This window comes from Ailuropoda melanoleuca, chromosome 1, assembly GCF_002007445.2.
Source record: "Ailuropoda melanoleuca isolate Jingjing chromosome 1, ASM200744v2, whole genome shotgun sequence".
In the NCBI taxonomy this organism is placed as follows: Eukaryota; Metazoa; Chordata; class Mammalia; order Carnivora; family Ursidae; genus Ailuropoda; species Ailuropoda melanoleuca.
In genome coordinates, this window is record NC_048218.1 from 7,442,897 (window position 1) to 7,467,549 (window position 24,653).

At 37.6% G+C, this 24,653-nt stretch overlaps 1 protein-coding gene across 3 annotated transcripts in view; it reads right to left on the reverse strand.

Moving 5' to 3' along the window:
- Positions 1–24,653, reverse strand: part of DYRK1A (dual specificity tyrosine phosphorylation regulated kinase 1A) — a 155,933-nt gene that overhangs the window by 25,844 nt on the left and 105,436 nt on the right. For 2 of the 3 annotated variants that reach the window (XM_034655616.1, XM_034655617.1), the window contains 7 exons: positions 23,322–23,518; positions 16,407–16,526; positions 14,192–14,380; positions 10,394–10,541; positions 6,208–6,494; positions 3,551–3,697; positions 1,551–1,691 (listed from right to left, as the gene is read on the reverse strand). In XM_034655616.1, coding sequence (XP_034511507.1) covers positions 1,551–1,691; positions 3,551–3,697; positions 6,208–6,494; positions 10,394–10,541; positions 14,192–14,380; positions 16,407–16,526; positions 23,322–23,518 — 1,229 coding nt within the window. The remainder of the gene's footprint in view (positions 1–1,550; positions 1,692–3,550; positions 3,698–6,207; positions 6,495–10,393; positions 10,542–14,191; positions 14,381–16,406; positions 16,527–23,321; positions 23,519–24,653) is intronic. The other variant, XM_034655618.1, reaches the window with a different exon arrangement.

The window sequence follows — 24,653 nt, forward strand, 5'->3', positions numbered from 1 at the left end:
CTCGGTTGGGCAGCTGCCTTTAGTTCGGGCCGTGGTCCCAGGGTCCTGGGATCGAGCCCCACTTTGGGCTCCCTGCTCAGTGGGGAGTCTGCTTCTCCCTCTCCCTCTGCTGATCCCCCTGCTTGTGCTCTCCTGTTCATGCTCTCTTTCTCAAATAAATAAATAAAATCTTAAAAAAGAAAAGTGAAGAAAACTGGCAAAAGAATAAAACTTCAAAATGGAGAAAGTAGTAGCCTGTATTGCAGAGAGATAAAAAACATAAAGGAGCTTTCACATCCTCCATGCTAATTCAAATCGACTGGTAGGAGCTACACTGAATGCTGGGGAAACTAAGAAGGATTCCCAGGCTGTATTTTGGTTCAAGGGGAAAGGGGCCAGGCCTGATAAGCTAGCGATGTGGATAAAGGCAAAAGGACTCAGGAGGCCTGCACAGTATTTTCCACCCCTTTCTTAAGGGAAGTAGGCACAATTTGGCTGCCAGGTTTTACATTGCCTGGAACTTTAGAGAATCAGGCACGACGCAATAAGTTACAAATCAGCTGTGAAAGATACAATTACAGATAGGTTTTTAAATATTCTAAAAAAAATCATTCAACATTAAAAGTTGAGACTCCAAGCTATGTGAAGGTGAGTTAAAGCAAATAACCATCATCTTCAGTTCATTGGAAATGACACCTGGTGGCAGCATCGCTAAAATGCAAGGACAAAATAAAAACTGGAGCAAAAATAAAATCTCATACGTGTTAAAAATGCAAAACTACAATCACAAGGTGTCCGGTATATATATCACATACAATCAGACATTTATATATTACATTCGTTTTATACTACAAACAAGCTAGATTACAAAATATGATTATTTTCAGATACAAAAAAAGTTAAATCAAGACGCAAAATTGCCATTATTTACTCTGTTAAACTGACATCGTTTAGGGATCTGAAAAAAGTTCTCAGCTAAAAGAAACTTACTAAAACAAACCTAATGATTTGAAAACCTCACTTTGAGGATTTTGGAGATGTGACATTCCTGCTATCTCTGCCACTGAGCTAAGAACCTACACCGAAATCTATACAAGGACTCTAGTCAGTTCATATTCTTGTCATAAATTGCCGAAGTCAAAAATCCTTTTATCCCATCTGAAATTTAAAAAAAAAAGCAGCGATGTACTGCAATTATGACCTCTATTGCTCACAGCTGCCATATCGTTAACTGTGACTTCATTACAGACCCACACTGCGAGGAAAAAAGGTCAAACTTACTGATTCTACTGCCGAAACGAGGCACGGTGGTTTGATCAGCTGTCTCACAAAGCAGACACAGAGTTTTCAAAATGAAGCCTTAACTCTAACCATGAAACAAACACTGGTCCATACAGACAGTTCAGGTCAAACTACACCCAACTTCTAAAGAAATACACGCCTACGTTATTAAAGAAGAAATTGTTAACTAAAACACGGATGTTCAAGTAAACACAAAATGAGCTATAAAAAGACGGCTCCAATAAAATAAACAACATAGGCTCAAAAAACAAAAAGTTTCCCTATTTTACCCGTTTTCCATCTTTGGTCTTCTTTAAGTTCCAAGTGCCATCTGGCAACTTCTCAAAGAACTTTCTTGCTTTTGGTGCTTGGTCAAGAATATGAGCAGGTGGAATACTCAGAACTTCCACTATTTTATTCATCTGATCTACCTGTATTAAAAATAAAAAAAAAAAAGCCTGTAACTTCTACTGTAGTGCATCCTACATCTGCTCATCAATTCATTCATTCATTCATTCATTCATTCATTCATTCGTTCATTCATAAATTATAAACAGAGTATCTCCTGGGTGTCGTGTGTCAGGCACACCTCCAAGCACTGAGCATACAATCACGAACAAAAGAGATAAAGTCCCTGCCATCCTGTAGTCCCCTCATTCCACACAGGACAGGGCAGATAATTAAAAAAACACATAAAATCAAATAACCATCCAAAAAAAAAAAAATCCCAGACGCTTAATAAAGTGTGAACCAAATAAAGTATTCTTTTTGAAGTGCAGATTCATTCGCTCAAATACCAAGTGTCTACCATATGCTAGAAACCACACTCAGTAGAACAGAGCAATAAACAAAACAAAAATCCCTGCCAAAAAGTTTATATTATAGGGGAAGAGATCACTAATAGACAAATACGTAATTAAAAGTACTATGTCGATGCCAACTAAGAACTATGGAGAAAACTGAAGGGAAGGAGAGTGACAAGGGGCACTGCCATGGGTACTAGAGGATCATGGAGAAGACGTAGGAGAGCAAAGAGCTACGGCAGTGAGGGAAGGAGCCACACGCTCCCTGGGGACAGGGCCTCCCACACACAGGAAAGAGCGAGTGCAAAGGCCTTAGTTAGCATGGGTCTGTGGCTACTGTTTCCAAGGGACCACAGACCCAGGCTTTGTGCTGGGACCAAGAGAGTGAGGTGAGGCAAGGCTGCAGAGAGAAAGCAGGAGTCAGAGGGAGGAGGGGATTTTCGAGCCACTCAAAGGACTTGGCTTTTACAATGAATGAAATGGAAGCCACTGAAGTTTCAGGTGATTTAACAGAATATAATTAACTGTATTTCATCATATTTTAATTTTAATATCATTAATACAATAGAATTTAATTAAGTACTGTTTAAGCTCATGAAAAAGGCATTACTTTACAGGGTAATATTACTGATAACAAAACAATACCAAATACACACTATGCCAGTTACTGCCCAGGAGTGGCTCACCAGCTGTAGTTCGAAGGAATTAACAAGATGGAGGGGACAGATTTCTGACACCACACCAAAAGTTGTATAACCCAGTATAAGTCAGTCATTAGATTTTGTTGGCCTTTCTTTTCTTATTTATAAATGCATGGACTGATCAAGATCTGTAATGGTTAACTTTCCTTTAAAAAACGAAAAACCCCAACCAATGGAAGCCCAATTCCTCTCTCTGACTGCCAGAGAGCATGGCCTCTCCCATGCCTTCCTAGCCACTGCCTCTGACCTCCAAACATCTTCTGAGAACACAGACTGAAAACCCATGAATTAGAACAATGACACATCATCTGCAGCCCTAAAATTCTATACTCCTAATTCACCCTCAATTATTCAGATCAAATACCCATCAAGGCTACTGGTCATCACTTCTTAAATTCCAAATCATACTCTCAAAATTTACAGCGATGTTTTACACTGTTCTCAGGGTGGCCCTCATGCCTCTTATCATCATTTCCGTTATATTATACTTAAAATCTGTAAAATTTAAACCAAATGCTTATTTAACATTTACTAACTTACTATTCTCCTTAGCAGCAAATTAAAAGATCTCACTTCCCAACTCAAAGTCCTAAACTCACCATTATGATAAATGAAAAACTTTAAAAATGGATAATATAAATTCAAAACTGTCCCAACATTTGAATATTTAAATTAATAAATAGACATCTTTTCCTAAAACAATTTTTCAGATTACACTGTCATAGATTAAAAACAAAAAAAAATTATGAAAACAGAAACAGAATTTTGAAAGCAATCCATCAATACCTCATTGGCTCCACTGAACAGAGGTTCTCCAGTGTGCATTTCAACCAAAATACACCCAAGGGACCACATGTCAATAGCAAGGTCGTAAGGCATTCCCAGTAGCACCTCTGGAGACCGATAAAAGCGACTCTGAATATACTGGTATATCTGAAATATATTTTAATATTGTTATTAATTCCAACATAAGTTTTGTTTGATTATGCTCCACACTGAATTAAGTACATTTCTCTAATATTAACAGAAAAAATAATTGGCTAACTCCTAAATTTGGGTTCTGTGTACTGATTTCAACCTGGTATTATAAGTATTGTTTAAACGACTAAACATTTCAAGAGAGTAGGTTACTTTGACTGTGAAATGCAAAACATACACAATTCAAGTCCTTCCATTTAGTCCAATCCTAAGTGGTAATCAAGATACACACCTTAAAACAAATAAGCATGCCTCATTAGAAAAAAGACATTACTGAGAATAGTTTGTTTCCCTATTAATTATTCTTTCCTGCTATGGCTGGCCCTTGGTTTACCATTAATTTGAAGACAAAATTGTATTTAAATTAACCTAAAGAATGTATTTCAGCATTACGTCAAATAAACTCTGTACAATGTAAATGAAAATTCAGGTATCTATACTGTATAGTCTCACAGATAAATCTCAGAAATGCTGCTATATAAAATTCAACTGGGAGTCGTTTCTGACTAATCACTTCTTCCCTGCCCTGTCCTCTTCCATCTCAATCTAAGACTTCTTAGAAAAAGAAAATCTTGAAATGGATAGTGTTCAATGAAGTAATAGGAGAATGTCTTAAGAAACAAATTCATCTTCACTTAGCCATTGTAAATTTGTATCTAGAAATATCGTAAAAGCAAAGAAAGTTCTATCTAAAAAGAGAAAGAAAGAAACAAAATCCTCCTAATCCTCCCTCACTTAATACTCTAACTAGGTAGCCAACAGCACGGTGCTGCTTTCCATGAATTCTTTTGTGGCTCCCACCTCAAACTCCAGCCAGGTCTCCAAGAATAACCTGATGCCCCCATAAGCAGATCAACACAACCTTAATGCCTTGTCAAAGCAAAGAAATTGAAATTCAAAGGGACCAGGAAGAAGTATTACCTTTCCAAGTTTCTACAAGCCAACAGGATTGGTAAGCCCCAAAGGCTCCTACTACTGAGATTGTCTTATTCCCCATCTTATGCAAGGAAGTTTGTCAATCACCTATTCGGTTTGGTCATCTACAAGGCTGTGCACCAAAATCCCCCTGAAAAACACCTGCCCTGCCACCTTCTGAGACTGAGCCAGTAGATCTTGGGTAGGGCCACTGCATGTGTATTTTAGAAAGGATCTCTCATTCTAATTCGATACCCTCTCAGTTTAAACCTCACAGTTAATCCCTCACTGAGGGACAGTTGTCTCAGTTTGGCTGGAGAGACATAGTAGTGTTTGATACTGGTACAGAACATATGATTTTGTTTAAATAGAGGGGGATTTCTTCCAATTCTAAATCTATTCAAATGACTCTCAAGATGGGCACGTATTTTCCATTCACAATATACTTTATCCCGTGTTAACGACTATGAACAGCTCCTGATTTTCAGAGGCATCTGAAACTGCAAACTTTGCTCCCTACTCTTTCCACTTACTCCAGTGATCTATATACCACCACCACGAGGAAGCTGCAGAAAAGAACAAGCCTGAAAATCCTGTCAGCTTACTACAGATCTTCACGATTAAATTAACCGTCATGTTTAAAACATGGAAAAAAAGTTCCACAGTTCAAGAACTCTCACTAATTTGGAAAAACAAAAACTGGAGAGCCAGTATAAAATAGTATCTGAATGACAGTTGTGTTTTTTCTTTTTTTCCCCGAAGCAATGCAGTTTCAGTACTTGCAAGTAAATAGGAACAGTGTTTAAAATGAATAAAATATTATCAAATGATGATTTTAATTCCTTTCAAGAAGAAAGCAACCTATCACTTCTATTTTATATATGAAACACACTGTTAAGAGTAGCTTTCATAACACTGGAAAGAATAGTAGGAAAAATCTGCTTTCTTAAATCTGCTAAACCTAAAACTATATTACTGCTAAGACAGGTCTGTTTTTAGCAGTCTGAGGAATAGGGAAAAAAAGATTTAAACTTATTTATCAAAACAAGTATGTCTTACCAACCGTGTAATTTCTATACTGTATCACCATGTGTAATGCAAAATTACCTGTATTTTTTTAAACCCATTATTTTTTGAAGAAAACCATTTACCTTGATCTATTTTTAGAGAAGAATTTCACAGCAAGGATTCAATGTTCTAGTATTGGAATACCCCCAAATTCATACTAAAACCTCTACTTGCAAAATACAGTTACAAATCACCTAATATTTAATTAACTCATCTATTACTCTGCCATTTAGGCATACATGTAATTTTTAAAAATCTACTTTTAAAAAAACCAATACCTTCTAATTCAGAATCTTATATTTGGTTTTAAGAGATATGTCCCCAAAGCAGATTTCAACACAATGTGATCAGAGTCACACATTTTAAGGATAACCATCCTATAATTATCTCCAAACTGTATACACATTAATAACATTTCAAGTGCTTACCGACACTGTTTTACCTAATTCTATTTTAATTCACATGTCCTGAAATATACTTACCCTCTGCCCCAATTGACAGGAACTGCCAAAGTCAACGATCTTGATTGCACTGCGTTTGGGGTTACAAAGAAGGATATTCTCAGGTTTTAGGTCACAGTGAATGATACTAAGTTCTGGAGTCGCGAGGAAAAGCAGTGCAGTGCACATCTGCTGTGCAAACTTTCGTGTTAGGTTCAAAGAGACACCTCGAAAATTGGTGTTCCTCAACAAGTCATAGAGGTTGTACGACAGCATTTCAAAAACTAAACAGAGATGGTTTCGAAACATAAAGTGGCGTTTCAAATGCACTGAAAGAGAAAAAAGTTTCATTTTAAATTACACATACCAATAAAATGAGAATAATGTATGCATGAACTATCAAACAATCTACAACATTTCAATGTCAAATGTAGAGTGAAAATCAGGTTAAAATTTGGAGATAGGCATTCTGCAGTAATAGCACATTCTATAATCAGTCAGGAATATCTAAATTGTTCATCTGCTGAATTAAACAGGTGTGGTGTCTGCCAATAAACAATATAATGTAAGAATTACCACCAAAATGCTTTGCTTAAAAAAAAATGCAGTCAGGTCTGAAAACACAAGTAGCAAAGTGACAAACAGTACTGAGAATACTTCAGTAACTTTATACTCATTTCTACGAGAAAGCATTTTTTACTTCCTCAGAGCCCAACCTCACAACTTCATCTAAGCTCCACCCACTGGGATCTCCAGGTTGTGACAACGCTGAACTTGGCAGCTCCCTCTGGGAAGGCTCTCAGGCTCTGATACATATCCACATTCCACTTTGTTGAGCCTTAGATCTGACTAGTAATTTCCTCCAACAACTGTCAAAGGAAGACACAGATCTTTTTTTCTTTTAGGCAAATACAGCAAATGTTTGAAAAGCATGCTTTACAAGATACTAGAGTTCATAATCAAGGCATATGATTATGTTCATCAAACTGGTATATGGTATATCTTGTGCACATCTGAAGGTCTGGGGAAACTTGAAAATAAAGCTCAATCACAAGAAGAAATTATACTATGAATGAGACTGTTGACCCTCTAAAGAGGCTTAATACTCCCTAAATTGCTTCAAAGATTGTGCTTTTAGTATTAACACTGCACGTCAGATGAGGTCATTTAATAAAGTGCTGCCCTTCACTTTAAAATTCTTATATATACACTTGTAACTCAACTGGAATGACATAAAACAACCATCTGTCAAGGTCACCTTCATTCTCATCTTTTAGTTTCATAAAAACAGAGGTTTCTCTACAGATCTAGCTGGAGTTATTCAAGGTCTGGTCCCTGAGAATGGGAGACACACTGTGTTGTCCTGGACTGCCTCCTGGGGAGCAGTACACATCACTGTTTTTACATCATTCTTGATACACATGATCCAAAATTAGGATAAATAACAATACAAATACTACATAGCTCTCTAGGAGTCTTCAGTACAACTCAACACTCTACGAATAAAAAGAATCCTTAAAGGTTACTTAAGAATGTATAATATCTGCTCTTAATCACTCAAGTTCATAGATTTAATACTAAAAACAAGAGCTCCACATGCAATAAAGACACCCCAGAGACATGGTCAAGAGTTTTAATTTGATTAAGTAATAGCCACAAAAAGAACGCAAAAAAGTAACTGATGCCAGAATTCCAGTGTAATTATAAAAATTCCTTTAAGAAGCTCTGTGATTAGAAAGTTCTAATGGGGGCACCTGGCTGGCACAGTCAGTAAGCATCCGACTCTTGATCTCAGGGTCATGAGTTCAAGCCCCATATTGGGCATGGAGCCTACTTCAGAAAAGAAAGTTCTTCCAGTGGAAGATCAATCCACTTGGTTCCACTTGACTTCACAATTCATTATTCATTTACTGATTACCTACAATGTACTGAAGCACTAAAGACATTTCAAAGAAATCGCAAACACAAGTACATTTAGCGTATCTTTTAAACCGAACTTTGGAAATAATGGAGGTTCAGCAAGACTCTGTTCTAGACCTAAACTGAATTTTCTTTTAACTAGATCATGATAGGTACCAAATAATCCACGTGAGAAATTATGCTACATGGTAAAGTAATAGACTTTTTTTTAAAGTTTCAAAGACTTAAGACTACAAAACTCATTAGAATAAATTACACTTATCAATCACTTCAAAACAAAAGTTATTTATATCATAAAAGAGCAATATGACTTTGAGACATCTTAAATTTAATATCAACTCTCCCAGTAGGGCTAGGTCTAAATCCGAAGTTCTTGTTTGCCTTCCAATATAGAACCTCGGTTTGAGACACTGTGCATTCACAACCTTCCTAAATAAGAACTTAAAAAAAATAACTCATCCAAAAAACATCATGGTTAATGCAACTAATAATCATTAAAGTCAGTTTATTAAAAACAAAAATGACAGGCATTACTATATACAATCAAGTGGCTAACATTTACTGAATACTTACTATATACTTGCCATGTTTCTTTTGGAAAGGCAGAATTAAAATGTTACAGTAATGCTATCAACATTTTCTCTACTACTTAAGCAAACACTCAAAATACAACACACACGAGTGAGGAGGAAGAAGTGGGGAGGCATGTCCACAGATTACTCTGTAAGTCAAGTATCCTTTGAATGCCCTTCTTGTGCTTCTATGTCCCTTGAATGTAAACAGGCTCAAACTTACACTAAATTATAACTGACACTAAACAGTAAATGTTCAGTGAATATGAAAAAGTTTTAAATACAAATGTTATTACTATGGATGCTATCAGATATCTACAGAGAAAAAAACTAAGAAAAATTAATAAGCTCATTTTATTGTAATACTGGGGAATGAAGGGTGTTCATAAATGAAATCTAATCTTGGTATCTGAACCTTACATTTTTAAACAACCATTTTTTTTGTTTCCACTGTTTTGGACAGACTGAAGAACCATAATACCCTACTTACTCGTTAAAAAAAAAGGTGTTTGTTACATAAAATTTAACCTCATGTTTATCAGGTAAAGCCAACATTTCTGAACAAGAGTTGCTATGTATACACGCCTACAGGAACTTCTATAGTTAATCAATCCTAAGGTCTCAATCCTAAAATTAATGGCATCTTATATTTATACTTGGCAGCAATTTCTTTCTCAGTGGCACATAAAACAATGGGGTCTTATAATCATTAGCATCATAGATTTGACTGAGAATAGTATTAAAGAAGGAATAATTATTGATGTTATGCCCATTATATCAACTGATTCTAGACTTCCCTATCTTTTTAAAAAGATTTTATTTACTTATTTGAGAAAGGGAGAGAGAGCGCACAATGGAGGGGCGGAGGGAGGGGCAGAGGGACGGGCAGAGGGAGAGGGAATGGTGAGTAGGAAGCCCATCGCGGGGCTCAATCCCAGGACCCTGAGATCAGGACCTGAGCCAAAGGCAGACGCTTAACCAACTGAATCCCCCAGGTGCCCCTTTACTATTTTCATAATTCTTCTATCTCCTTTTTGTTTTCAGGAAAAACACTGTAAGACAATGAAACAAACACAGAGTCTAGACTCAGGAGGAAGTAAGTAGGTTCAGATGCTGGCTACACAGCCCTGGGAACTTGGTTATGTTATTCTTTGTATAAACTGTCTATAAGAATTCTACCACTTTCCTTACAGGACTGCTGTGACTATTACAGATGATGGAGAAAAGCACAAGGAATATGATAGGAGTTCATTAAAAAGTGGCTATTACCTCTTTGCTGCTATAATTTTTAAGTCTTAACAGCTTCTAATGCTGCCAAACTGACAGAGCCTGGGGAGGAGTCTGAGATCTTGGCTCAGACATTCCAAAACTGGTTCTATAATACATTAGCTTACTTCTAATTTCTAAGCTATATTACAAATGGTTAAAGTTACCAAAAAGAGGACCCCTGGATAAAAGTACATTATTAAAGCAAACAAATGGCACAAGTTGCAAAATATGACACCATTCTTGTTTCTAAATTATATACCACCTGGAATGCACATTCCCCAAGATCTAGAATATTATTGCCAGATCGAGTAACTTACATAAACCTATGCCCTCCAGCAGAAATAAACAGCTGAATTTTTAACCTAGCACTTTAAGATAAAATCAATGTATTTTCATACACAAATAACCGTTAACTCAAACTTCTGGTCCATGTGAGGACACATGGTTTTGTTTGCCTGTTTGTTTACCTATGTAGTATTTCATTTCAGTGTCATGTTTGTTCATGAGCTCAAGAAGTCGCACTTCTATTTGGGCTTGATTCAGAAAAGCCTTCTTGTTCTTTATTATTTTAATGGCAACCCATTCTTGCTCCACACGATCATATGCCTTTACAACCTAAAAGAGAAAAAAGATGACTAATTCTCTATTTCCTTAATGGCCACAACTTCACAACATTTTACAATTCACCTTAATTGTATGTTTACCTAATTCTCATTTTTTTGACCTCTCTAAGTAGAAAAGGTCCTATTCATTTCCATTCAGTGTCATCCATTTACTACTTTACAGTCACCTTTAAGTCACTCTTTTTTTAAAAAATTTTATTTCTTTATTTGAGAGAGAGCGTGAGCATGATTGGTGGGAGGGGCAGAGGGAGAGCGACAAGCAGACTCCCCACTGAGCGGGAAGCACCACGCTGGCGGATTCCAGCACCACAACCTGAGCTAAAGGCAGATGCTTGCTTAACTGACTGAGCCACCCAGGCACCCCAAAGTCAATCTTTTGAATTAAATTTCGTTTGTAGTTACAGTATTTCTAAATATTCACAATATCGCTTTCTTTTAACAAAAGCTAGATTATCTCTTTTCCTCCAGAAATAAGTTATAAATCTTGTCAAATGCTTTGGTTTTTTACCTTTCTTACAGAATAACACTGTAAAAACAATTCTTCTAACTATTCTTTTAATGGGAGAAAGAACCTGGTTTAAATCTCAAGTATATGTGTAAAATATTTAAAAGGTTCTAAGTCATTTGATAAATGTAGATAACTTCCTAACCTTAAATTAGATTTTCATAAATTAAAACACAGGTATTTAACAAAAGATAAATCTAATACTAATTACCAGGAAAGTTCCATGATAAAAATTAAAAGCCACAATTAGATGGTCTTGATAGTCATAGAATCAATGCCAAGGAAAGTGGAATGCTCACGGGCAAATCACCATGCACACCTCTCATTTTAATTTTACTCATTTAAAAGGAGTTTCAGATTATTAACAAAGAGATTTACATAAAAATTAGAAAATCAATGCATAGATAAAACTATCCACAAATCAGAAACAACCTACTATAACTGATTAAATGTTCATTTATATTTATAATCTGTGGAGTTGGAATAGGCAATAGTTTTATCCATTTTCTAGCACATTCACAAAGTGTGGAGATGTAGGGAGAACTCCTTGTGATTCCAATGTGTAAGCTGAGTCCCACTGGAGGAGAGGAAGAGAATGGAATGCACATTCCAAGATTTACATCAATCAAAGTTAGATACACTGCCAAGGATTATAAATGGTTCAGTTAAAATCAAACTTGGAATGAAAAATGCAATCATTTCTGGTTTCACCCAATTCTAAAAAATACTATCTATTGTCTTTAAAATCAGAGACTGCCCATGTAATCATCTGACCAAGTGGTTCTGATATTCTTCTATTTCACTGACTATACTGACGGTACCAAGAGTTGCAGTTCTGTGCCCAGATCCCAATGGTCTCCAGGACAAAGGCCGCCAACAGGGGCCCAACTATTTACTGACTTAGCAAATAGTTAACCGGCTAAATGCTAAAGCAATGGTTTTCGACCCTGAATCACACATTCGACAGGCAGTTCGAAAAAATACAAACGCCCAGGATCCAGTCACAGAGATTCTGAATTAATTGGTTTGGAGCCTAGGCAACCAGTCCTCTTCCCCTAACACACATACCCACACCCAAAGTTCCCTGGGAAATTTCAATGTGCGATAAGGACTGATAACAACCACTAGCTGAAGTAATGAAGGAGCCCCTTATATGATAAGGATATGGCAAAGAGTTTAGAGAAAGTCTGGCCAAGACGGTATGGAAGACATTACTTGGTGAGTGACAGATCTGGAATCTGAACACCCCTCAGCGTAAGGGAGGCATCAGTCTGACCTGATGAGATGGGGTGTGATATCAAACAGGCCTCGATTTTCAAAGATCTAACTATGCTCACTTGTTCTTAGGAATTAACGTTATGAGAAAATTAAAGTGAAGAGGAGGAGAAAAACATCACTCTGAACTCAAAGACTAAGTATTTACGGAAAACTAAAAAAAAAAGGAAAACGAAGTTGAGAGAGTCCTCTGTATGGCCACAATTCTCATGGTGGACAATACATTAGTTAGGAAAATGTCCTGTTGAAGGCAACTGCCTCAACAGGTGGTGTAATTTTCAAGATGGGAGGCAGCAATCATCCCTCTATCTAGGGTGTTCATCGCCTTGTTAAAAGCTGGGCCTCAGAAATGCCTCTCCTTAGGAGACTGACAGAGAAGCAGAAGCTGCTTCTCACAAGAAAGTACTACTTCCTAAAGAGGGACCCAAAATACTGAGAAACCCTGACTCAAAGAAAAAGAGCTAACAAATCAAGGAGAAGTTCTCTGAGTCACGTACAATTACCGAAATTCCTTGAAATCATGGAAAGGGGCAGGCAGGTATTTTATGCATGTGACATGAGGGCCTTGCAGAGCCACACTGGAATTACAGAGTTCTTCTAACAACCCTGTGCATATCTCCTTACAGGCTGTGATTTTAATAGCTGTGATTTTTCTGGGTCTACACCTGTGGCTGCTAATGACCTACCATATACTTTTTGTCCTAAGCATGATCAGGCTGACACACAAAGAATTTTCCCTCCCAGGCTGAAAAGAGCCATTTTTTCCTTTATCTCAGGACAGAAACAGGTAGTAAATAAGAGCATGCAGGTTCCATACTTAAAAAAAACAAAAACAAAAACAAACACCAAAAAAAGGTAGTTCAGGAGAAGTCATTTTGAATCCCATTCTATCCTCATCACTGAGAAGTCAAAAGAAGTGTTTAGACTGCAGGTTAATAATGGACTCACCACACAAAGTTTGCAAGGCAAAGGAGAGTGGGATCAACAGTAAATCACATCTCAAACCAAACCAAGAAGAGTGACTTGATGAGATAGGACTGACAAGGGGGAGCAGCTGGGGGGGTCCACAGCCAGAGAAAAAGTTTCTTAAAAGTGCAAGGACGAAGGTGTGATGGCTGTCGGTATGAGCACAACTGATACAAGAGACAGACATATTTAGGGTTTTGTGCTTGTACTGAGGCTGGATGGGCAGGTGAGGAGGGGAGAGCTGTAAGTGGAGAAGAGGCCAAGAATGAAGAGAAACACCAGGTCTCTTGGCGAGCCCCTGTCTCACTCTTCCTGCTAGAAGCTGCTGAATGAGCCTTTCCATCACAAACATCCCCATCACAGCCATGCTGGAGCTGTGAGAACAGGAAGAGGAAATCCTAAAGATCATCCGCCCACTTTAAGGCCTGACAGCAGAAGATAAGACGCGAGAAAAACCCAGGGCACAGCCCCTGGCTTTCCCAGACTCCAAAAAAAGTGACAGGGCACCTGTTATGCCAACCGAACTCTTATCTTTTTGAAGAGGAATGTCAGACAGGAAGGTAATTACTTCTAGCATCCACATCGAAGAATCATCCACAGACTATACGTAAGGGGCAATACTACCTATTAGTGATTACAATCTAGCACTCAGTCGTTAGTAAGATAAGTACTAGGTAGCTCTAGAAAATAAGTATGAACAAAGAAAGTCTAATGCAGTTTTTAGAGCTGATGTAGTTTTACTAGCTTTAAAGAACTATGATAATCCAAATACTCACATATCCATTGTTTACATGTATTTACAAACCCTGAAAGCATACTAACTGAGGAAAAGGTGTAAGAACATGATTCACTAGGAAGTTCTAATTTAGGAAATTCAGCATTTTCCATTAAATTACCTGTCCAAAGGAACCTTTGCCAATCAAGGAGTCAATTTCGTAACGATCCATCCACTTCTCTCCGTTTTTTACAATATAATCATAGTTATCATCATCATAACCATCATTATAAACCTTCCGCTCCTTCTTATGACTAGAATCGTCTCCCTGGCCCTGTTGGTGTCTTCGCTTCTTTTTTGCATAGTAAACCTGAAATGAGAGTATACGGTGTTTACTGTATAATTTAAATCTTTGGGGGTTAGCAGGAGGCATACACATATATACACACACATATATATGATGTGTATCAAGAACATATATGAGACATGTCTACCATCAGGAGGAAACTGATGAATTTTTATTCTTCATAACAAGTACAAAAAAAAGGAAATAAAGAATTTTCTACAGTTGCTATTTGAATTACATAATAACACTGATATGTAATCAATGAAAAATGTCTACCCTGAAATTCACTTTTCAATTATACTGTTTGTACATTTTATAAATAGATGTTAAGTGACTAGTCCGAAGTAGCCCATTCAAGAAGACTAACAGGGCCGGACTCACATTTATTTCTTAAATATACATTGTATACAATGAAGTGGCATAGCTCTTAACAATGTAATATAAGGGATTTGGGGGGAAAAAATATATATAGGTGCCAATATAATCAGCAAATGCCAAACCAAATAAAGAGCATTTTCATCCTCCTCATGTCAATATTCTGCATGCCTTCTGCCAGTCCATCCCAATTTTACATTTGCTCTGAAGGCAAAATGTTTTAAATATTAAAGTTTAGATATATATGAACTGAAATTCTAATACAAAAGGCCCTCTGAGACATGCCCAGTTTTTAAGCCTCTAACAAAGTAACAATTAATGAAAACCAGGCACTCCCTCCCCTTCCCCCACACTAAAGGCCATAAATCCTGTGGCTGATCACAGTTGAGTTATTTTCCTTCTATCTGTTTTTCTTACAAATTGTTCCTAAGACCAGTAAAAAATAACAGGTAGACTAGACAACAGTCCAAGTAATTGGTAACTAACTGAGGAAATTATAAGTTACATTGCATAGAATAACATCAGAACAACTCTAGTTTACAAGGTGGCAAAACAGTTAAAAACAAGCTTCAGCAAAGCTACTGTTAAACTTCTGTTTCACCAAAGCTTAACAATAGCTTTGTTAACAATTTACCAGATATTAACAAACTGACATGAATAAACAGTTAATAATTTATCAGATTTTTCAGGCTGTCAAAAGCTAGTTTGCCACATCTTTTCTAAACCATCAATTGTGTACAAAATCCAACTCAGAAATGTTCCTCATTGAGTTCATTCTAATCTTATCTTGCCACACTGCCACAGTAATATAACAATACTCGCGTTAAACAGCATCAATCTGCAGTAAAATTTACACATGTATAAGAATATCCTTTTAGTTAACTGGCTCTAAAGCTGGAAGAGCAGAAGCTTTTAGCAAGACAGGATGTAGGGCTCCCATGAAGTGGAAAGGAAGCACAGGCATGTCCACTCTTCTCCAGAAGAGCTCATTTCATAATTAATTACAGAGCCAGGGCTGAGGCTAGAAGCAAATGGCAATCAAAGATCTAAGACACCAGAAAAAAAATTCATGGCAGTGAAGAGCCAAATTGGAACAGGAATAATTCAAAATACTATGCTGTTTTTTTTTTTTTACTCTATTTACATCCACCAAAAAGGCTTTCAAATATCTTACAATAAAAGAACACACATAAAAATTTGAAAGACAATTTAAAACCACAGAAACATACATATATCAAACAGACTAGGAAAATGCCTGTAACTGGGTATTAAATAGATCTCCGAGCTTGCTGACATCCATGTTGCAAAAACAAACAGATATTTAAAAATTTAAGCAGAATTCTAACATACACATAATTTTACAGTGTCATTATTCCCTTCCTTTCTTCTTTCTTATTTGGGAGAAGAGTTATTAGAGAAATAATATCTTACCATATATTAAATACAACTTTGAAAAAAGGGAGAAGTTATCCTCAAATATCTTAATTTTTGGCAGTCTCTGTTAATTGATGTTTTTTCTTTCACACGACTATAATTGTATTATCTATAAATCATTCCTAACTATCAAAATTACAAACACTGGGAATAAAGTTTACTATGTTTAAAAGGACCACAAAATAACTTTTCTTTCCTGCTCTACTCAAGACACGCTGTTAAAACAAATCAATAGTCTTACCTCATTAATATGCTTATATGTTTTGATCAAGTCAACAGAAAGTTTTCTCAGGGGAGCAGTTGCTGGATCACGGAAGGTTTGGGGCATCCGCCTCTGTAACATGACAATATCAGGCATCACCTTAAATAGACAGAAAAGACTAGCACTTTAACTATACTTCACTGGTATAAATCCCTTCTCTTCTGTAACCTGTGTATACGTACTAAAAAAAAAAAAAAAAAAGACATCTACATTAGAAGACTATACATTCTCTCTCAGTTATCTCTTTCAACTGGATTCCAATGAAGACAACCACTGGAACAAATAAATGAAATTAGAAGATAATGCGCCAGCCACCCAAGGTTTTTATCTTGTTTCTCAGATTAAACAGTAGGATCACAGACACCCCTGGGGCCAGGAGACACACAGGATGCTGCCCAAAGAGGGCTTCACCACCATACAAGGAAAAATTATTCCTAAAGCCTGACCTGGTAGACAAGAGGCAAAGACAAAGACAAACCCAACATTCAGCTTCCTAGGACAGGATTTTAGGACCCACTTGGCACCACAAAGCAAAGCAAGGCGGCCACGGAGCAGGAATGGAGCATGGCACTGCAGAAGTGCAGCCCCCAGCACCCCCAGACCCTAGCTGAAATCTGCACTGGTTTCTTTCTTTCTTCCTCTTTTTTTTTTTTTTTAAGTGGGCTCCCCATTCCTGAGATCAAGACTTGAGCTGAGATCAAGAGTCAGACACTTAACCAACTGAGGCACCCAGGAGCCCCTGCACTTGTTTCTTTAACACACCTGAGGAAAACATGCTCTCCACAGTAACATGCTCCACCTTACCCTCCACGTTCCCCTTCCCCCTTAGCACCTATCACCACCTGATACACTGCATTTACTCATTTACTGGTTTTAGTTTTTTCTCTTTCTCCTTCCACTACAGGAAAAACTCCTGAGGTCAGGGATTCCCCTTTGTGCAGTGCTGTATTCCCTTTGCCTGAAACAGTGGTGGGCACAAAGATGTTTAATAAATATTTGTTGAATAAACAAACGAATCCATTATACCAAAATCTCTACTTAAAATTACATTAGGAGCTGACCACAAATAAGTTCCAGAAAACACCTTAAAAGCTCATGAAACTCTTTTAAAAACTAAATTCAATCATATTCCATTAACAACTCCCCCCCCACCCCATCCTAAACTGCATCTCCTTCTTCATCCAATAGGTAGTCAAGAGTTCAATTGTGAGCTTCCTGCTAGATGGGGGATAGAGCAGGGACCACCCTCCATACACATACCAGGAAGGCTGTGACTAGCATGTCAATGATCCTGGACTACTGCTCATACCCAACTCTTCCACCAGTAAACAGGTGCCAACAGGGATCAACAGATCCTCAAAACCAATTAACTGCATCAAGGTACCTATATTACCACCACTAGCCATCCATGGATTCCTGTCTAGCTCTCACAGACACTGATGCCAGTAAAATCTACTGAGCCAGAAGCCCTTAGCACAGCCCCTCTCCAACAATGCTCAGGTCAATTTGAGGAGCTGACAGACAGTAAATGCATCATACCAAGGCCTCCCAGAAATGTCTGGAGTCTTGGGATAATTAACCAACTTAACCCACACTTACAGAAGAGAGCTGGGTTGTAAGGTGACAATGGACATAACAGGAAAGAATCACCATCCCCTTGGTATGAAAAGATAGAGTGATTATGGCAGTTTCCCCAGGTATATGTTTTCTGAAACCAATATTAACATTAGTTTCCTGTGCCTCTATACTCAAACTCTAAAAAGCTGTTATCCAGATGGGAAATTTACTGAATTACTGAAGTAAGTTATTAATTATCTTTTCTCATGATCCTCTGGGGTAAAAATCTTCAGTGGTTGTAACTATCTGTCTGAAAAGATAGCAGCAATTAATAAGAAAATCTGAACTGAATTTTTCAAATATATACTGTTTCATTTTGTTAAATATCAACGATATGTACCATGAGGTTCACAGGATATTTTATTCTTATACTATTCCTTAGAGATGTAATTTAATGAATAAACAATATTGGTAATAAGCACCTCAATTTTTTTATGTGAATGAATGCTATAAGCACTTAAAATAATGAAAAAGGTTTCCCTTCACAAATTTCCTTTTTATTTTTTGAGACCCTGGCATTGTTTTCCTGCAGGGAATTTACTCCAACAAGACCCTTCTTGGGGGAGTGCTGGCACGCAGCCACACCCCACTATGAGGTCCCACAGAACTTCAACCAGTGAGGTATTATGTTACTACTGTAAGAAAAGTTGATAGAAAGTATAACTGTTAGAAACGAATTACTTAAGTAGTTAATAATAAAATAAGAGTAGCAAGTATTTGCTACCCACTCGGTTAGAAGCATACATATTTTTCTATCTCTCATATAATACTCTCAACAATCTCCTGACAATGAGTAGTTTTCTTGTCACCAGCTTACAAATGGGCAGCCCAAGTCTCTGATGTGAACTGCTTGCCCAAAGTCCCACAGCTCACAGAAGGCACAGGTAAGACGGGATCCGAGATGCTGCAAAGTCCCAGGCTCTGAACTGTAACACTGGGCCAAGAGGTCCTGGTCACATTTAGGCCTCAATTCTACCCTTTTGGTTTCAGGCTACTTGTAGGACAACTAACTGAGTTACGCTTAATAAACACCAACAAAATAAGCATACGAATTTATTAAAAATAGCCATATATAGGGGCGCCTGGGTGGCACAGCGGTTAAGCGTCTGCCTTCGGCTCAGGGCGTGATCCTGGCGTTATGGGATCGAGCCCCACATCAGGCTCCTCCGCTATGAGCCTGCTTCTTCCTCTCCCACTCCCCCTGCTTGTGTTCCTTCTCTCGTTGGCTGTCTCTATCTCTGTCAAATAAATAAAATCTTTAAAAAAAAATAGTCATATATAAAACTGTGAATGTGTTTTAAGTTTTTAACTTGCCCATCTACAATTCCACTGGTATTTCAAACATATGAAAAACAGAATCAGTGACCACTATCTTTGCAGGAATAATTATGCTCACTCAAAACACCAAAATCACACAATCAAGACACCAATTTTGAATATACAGGACACATAAGAAACTGGACAGGAACAAATTTTGACTGAGTAACGATGGTTTTCCTGCACTCAATATGAGTATGTGGTGTGTGTTTGGCATTTTGTAAAATATCGCTAAACCTCTTCCAAAGTTGGCCACTCTGACTATGAGGCCAAATTGATTAGCTAATTCTAAATACCTTGCTTTTCTTATATACTTCTAGCAACAGAAATGACTACTTCAGGAGCATCTGAATATATAAACCAGATGTATTCTGCCCACAAACAATCGGCCTTCAGACCAGACTACATTTCATTGCTTCAAAGGGCACCTTGTCCAGAGCAAGTGCCCAAACTATATGGAAAGAACAAACTAAATTCTACAAACTAAGTAACACTCCCTTAACTAATTTTCATTCCGATTTCATGTTAGGTAGCTGTGTGTGTGTGTGTGTGTTTTTTTTTTAAGATTTTATTTATTTATTTGAGAGAGAGACAGCCAGCGAGAGAGGGAACACAGGCAGAGGGAGTGGGAGAGGGAGAAGCAGGCTCCCAGTGGAGGAGCCTGATGTGGGGCTCGATCCCAGGACTCTGGGATCAGGCCCTGAGCGGAAGGCAGACGCTTAGCGACTGAGCCACCCAGGTGCCCCAAGGTAGCTGTGTTTTGATACTATGCTGCTGTAAGCACAAATCCGCAATTAGGAAATAACATTTCCAAACACTCAGTTACACATCTACACTAGATTCAAGGTTGGCCCCCATTCCTGCTTCTTATCATCACAAAGCCAGGAAAATGTAGAGGAACAGAGCAAGCTCCCTTCTTCCCTTCCACAGTTAGAAGAAAACCCATGGTGTTCAGAGAACCCAGGAAGGAGCTCATCCCCAAGTGTCCTCACAGCAAAATGGCAAGCTGATGAGCTGTCCTCCTGCTGCCTCAAGCTATCTGGCTCCAGAGCTAGAAAAACCCACATCCCCAGCGCTCACAGTTCTTGGACCTTTCTGGGTGAAAACACAGATCACAAACTGAAGAAAAGCATAGTTTTCATACCCTGCTTAAATCAGTTACAAGAGCTAAAACAATCTTTTTTTCCCCCTTGAAAAGATTCCACAGTGTAAGCTTCAGGAATTTATTTAAAAACTGTTTCCTAGCTTAATAATACCTACTGTATCTGTTTTATTTATATTTATCTCATATTTTCATATAAAATGAAGATTCAGAAACACAATATTCTGCCTTTCTTGCTATTCTGAGAGCTACTGATACAGCTGAAAACCACAGGTAGCACCCATCCAGAGTACCGGTAGAGTCTAAGAACTATGGAAGGCACTGTGAAAATGCTCACAGCTCAAAGGGACTGAGCATTCCTAACATCAAGCATACTTTTCTACAATTACTTTTACTACATTTCTCCTGCTTCCTAAATTTATCTTTTGAACAAAACTGGGTTTAAAAACTTGTATAAAACACACCACGCATATAGCCAGAAATAAAATGTTAACGTTAGCTCATTTCAATTACTTGTTTAATAAATCTTTTGGAAAAAAACAAAACAAAACCCGGATAGGATGATTAATAAGAAACCACTGAAATCAAGTAATAAAATTATAAAAGTTTACAGCTAGACTTAAGTTTAGAGAAGTTCAGGTTTGGAGAGTCTAAGGTCCTAATCTTACATTCAAAGAACAGAAGAGAAGGGCCCGTGTGACCTGACTCACCTCACACAACTACATCAGGAGTCAAGACCTTGAGCCCATGTCTTAGGACTTGTAGGCCATGACATGTCAGCACACAGTTTTAGTGTTTTACACTTCAGTTATAAGAAAAACCTCTTCTAATCTGCCTCATTAGGTTCAGAAATTTCTCGGGTTGGTAGAAATATCTGGTTGAATACTGTTACTTAAAAGACATTCTTTTTACATCATATGAATCTTTAAAAATATTTTATAACTTAAAATGGAAATACTAAATGAATTATTTCTTATTTTAGAATCATCCACAAATAAGATGTTAGTTGTATCTAAAAACAGATACTGTGCTAACTGAACTACCTACTACAATAGAACCACAAAAATAACTGTAAAGGACTGGAATTTTTTTCTAGCCCTCCGCAGACACCAGGTGTTCCAGGACAGAAGAGTACTGTGTCTAAGGAGAAAAGAACCTGGGCTGGACCTCCAAGTCTAGTGCTTCAACACTTGGAGAAGTCACAGATGGGAGGAGCTCAGTCCGTTCAGCTGTAAAATATTAAAAACAGGCGCCCTGCCTGACAGGCTGCTTTTTGAACAACTGAGAAAATGAATCCAAACGTACTGTTTCTTAAAAGTACAGGTGAATCTTGAGCAATGCAGGAGTAAGGAACACCGAATGCTCGCCCCATGCAATTGAAAATCCATGCATAACTTTTGACTCTCCAAAAACTTAGTTACTAATAGCCTACTGCTGACCAGGAGCCTTGCCAACAAACAGCTGATTAACACATACTTTGTATATTATACACTCTATTCTTACAATAAAGTAAGCTCGGTAACAGAAACTAAGAAAATCAAAGAAAGAAAAATACATTTACATTACTGTACTTATTTATCAAAAAAAATCCACATTTAAGTGGGTTCGCTCAATTCAAACTCGTGTTGTTCAATGGTCAGCTGTACAATGCAAGTGACTCATTGTGCTATTACTACTTTTTGGATGTCCACAGAACTTTCTTCTGGTATACAAACCCTTTCAGCTTTGAACACTCAACCAACTGCTCGCTCCAATTCTCAAATATACACCTTCACAATTTACTACACAAAACAAATTCTGAAGTCTTGTCATAATTCATCTGACTACTGACTATGAATGTTATTCACATGCCACATACGTTTTATAAATGTAAATCCAGATCGACTATTGACAAAAATCTTAATACATACAAGGGGTGTCCCCTAATCACAATGTTACTTTACTACAGCAAATTGCTCATTAAAACCACATATTATTGAATTAGAAATAAAGCACGTTTCCTTCAAATAATCCAGCATAAGAAATACACTGAAATTTTCCAAGTTTTTGATCATCACTTGATATATCAAATGACCTAAAGAAAACAGTGGCAACCCCAATTTCTAAATGCATGGAAAAAATCCTCGGTCAGCGTTCATCAAACCCTCCATCCTGGTGGGGAAAGAAATTTTACCACAACTATAGTTAGTAAAAAAAATTCTCCCAAACCAAAACTCAATGTAGTAAATGCAGTTAATTCAGGAAATATTATGAATGCGCACATACACACATGCACATATGCATACATGTATGTATAGCGAGAGATTTCCACATTTATTCTGTTAACTATCCATTTAAAAAAAAAACAACTGAATCTCTAGTCTGAATATTAAAATGATCAGCAAGATTAATCTGCACTACATTTCTTTTTCATTTTAAGAAGTTTTGTACTTAAAGGTGATAAATGTGCACTAAAGTAGTTTGAACAGGTTTAAAATCAGCTCTGCAGGTTTGTGATAATGGACTCTGACTTGTTTTCCTATCACTTTTTCTACTTACCCACCTTTTCATAAAAATAAGCTTTCAGTTTCTGTATTTAAACTAATATTCTTTAAAAATAACTTTTTCCCTCCCTATTACAAAATGAGAGAATGTGCTTATGGTTTATGAGTGTTTTTTAATTAAGTAGGATACACAGAAAAAAGTAAAAGCCAATGAACTTTTAAATGTGTACTTCTTATCATCTCTCATCAATCCAGAATCTCATGTGGCACGTAAAACTGAAAACCATTAAACCATTTTTGTCTATTTACTGTTCTCCCATTTTAAGGAATAAACTATCACGCCAACAAATCATTTCTGATACGTCGTAAACTTACCTGGTTAGTTAGAGGTTGCTGAATCGGGTCAGAATAAGATAAGGCAGAAACCTGTTGGTCACTTATGTTTGGCTGGCGACGGTCACTGTACTGATGTGAATGGGGCATCTGTCCAGCCATCTGAAGGCCAGCAGCATGGAATGAAAATGACGGTGCAAGCCGAACAGATGAAGGTTTGCATGCTGAAGTCTCTCCTCCTACAAGAAGACAATAATTGAAATTGAAAGGATGTATTTATACCCTAATGTCTGCATCTTTTGACCTATCTGATAGTTCCTTCCATAAGGACCTTATAGGATGTTCAATAATATTAAAAACTTTTAAAACTACAAAGTGCAAACAAGAAACTACACTTGACACAACAGTTCTATGTTAAACGGTATAAAATATAGTGATTTAAGTCAGTGTCTATAAATCTGTAGTAAGAGAAAATCTTAAGTAAATCTTTTTGTAAAGCAATAGGAGTAAAAACCCTTAATACTTATTTTCACATATGAGATTTTCATCAATTGAGAACTGTTAAGTTGCACGAGTAATCTCTGGTTTCTTGAGCAAGGCCTCTCCAATGGATCAGCTCCTTAGAAACCGATTCAAAGGAACACTGCTGAGATGCTGCTTTGCACCTGCCAGGTGTATGCAATCAGTATTCCAGCATCCCCCAAACCAAGTGAAAGATTTGTCTTAATGGTGCTCACCACTGACACCGGTAATTAAAAGTGGAGCATACAAACACACAGGCACAAATTCACAGGATGCTAGGTTCCTTCAAACTCTTCTGACACAGTCCTAAGAACACCCAGACCTGGCAAGCTCACCACAAGTGTGAATGGTCCATAATTATCCCACAGGGAGGCTGGGACCACAGTCATGAGTTTCATCGTAGACATGGAAAATCGACACTTGGTCAAAGGTATTTGGTAGTTAATTAATAAAAGTTAATTCTTCTTTAAAGAAAAGAAAAGAAAAAAGAACTTTCTTCTTAAATTGAACCACACTTTTAATCACAGACTAAAGCCAAAAGGTGAAGCGCCAAACCCTGGTCAACGAACTGAGGACCCAGAATTCTTGTGCTTGCCTTCCTGAATAAACCAGCTAACTCCAACCATACAGCAGACCATACTGCTCAGTACCAGGGTACTTCTGGCTCAAGTACGATTTCTGAGACATATTCAGAGCGCCGGCCCAACAGTGCAGGGCACGGACGCTCAGCCAGAGTGCTGCCCTTTGAAATCTCAGCTCCACGCCTGCCGGCTGTGCAGCCTTGCCCACCTAATTTCCTAAAAAATGAGAGTAATACCTACCTCCAAAGCCTGTGGTGAGGGTTAAGTGCTT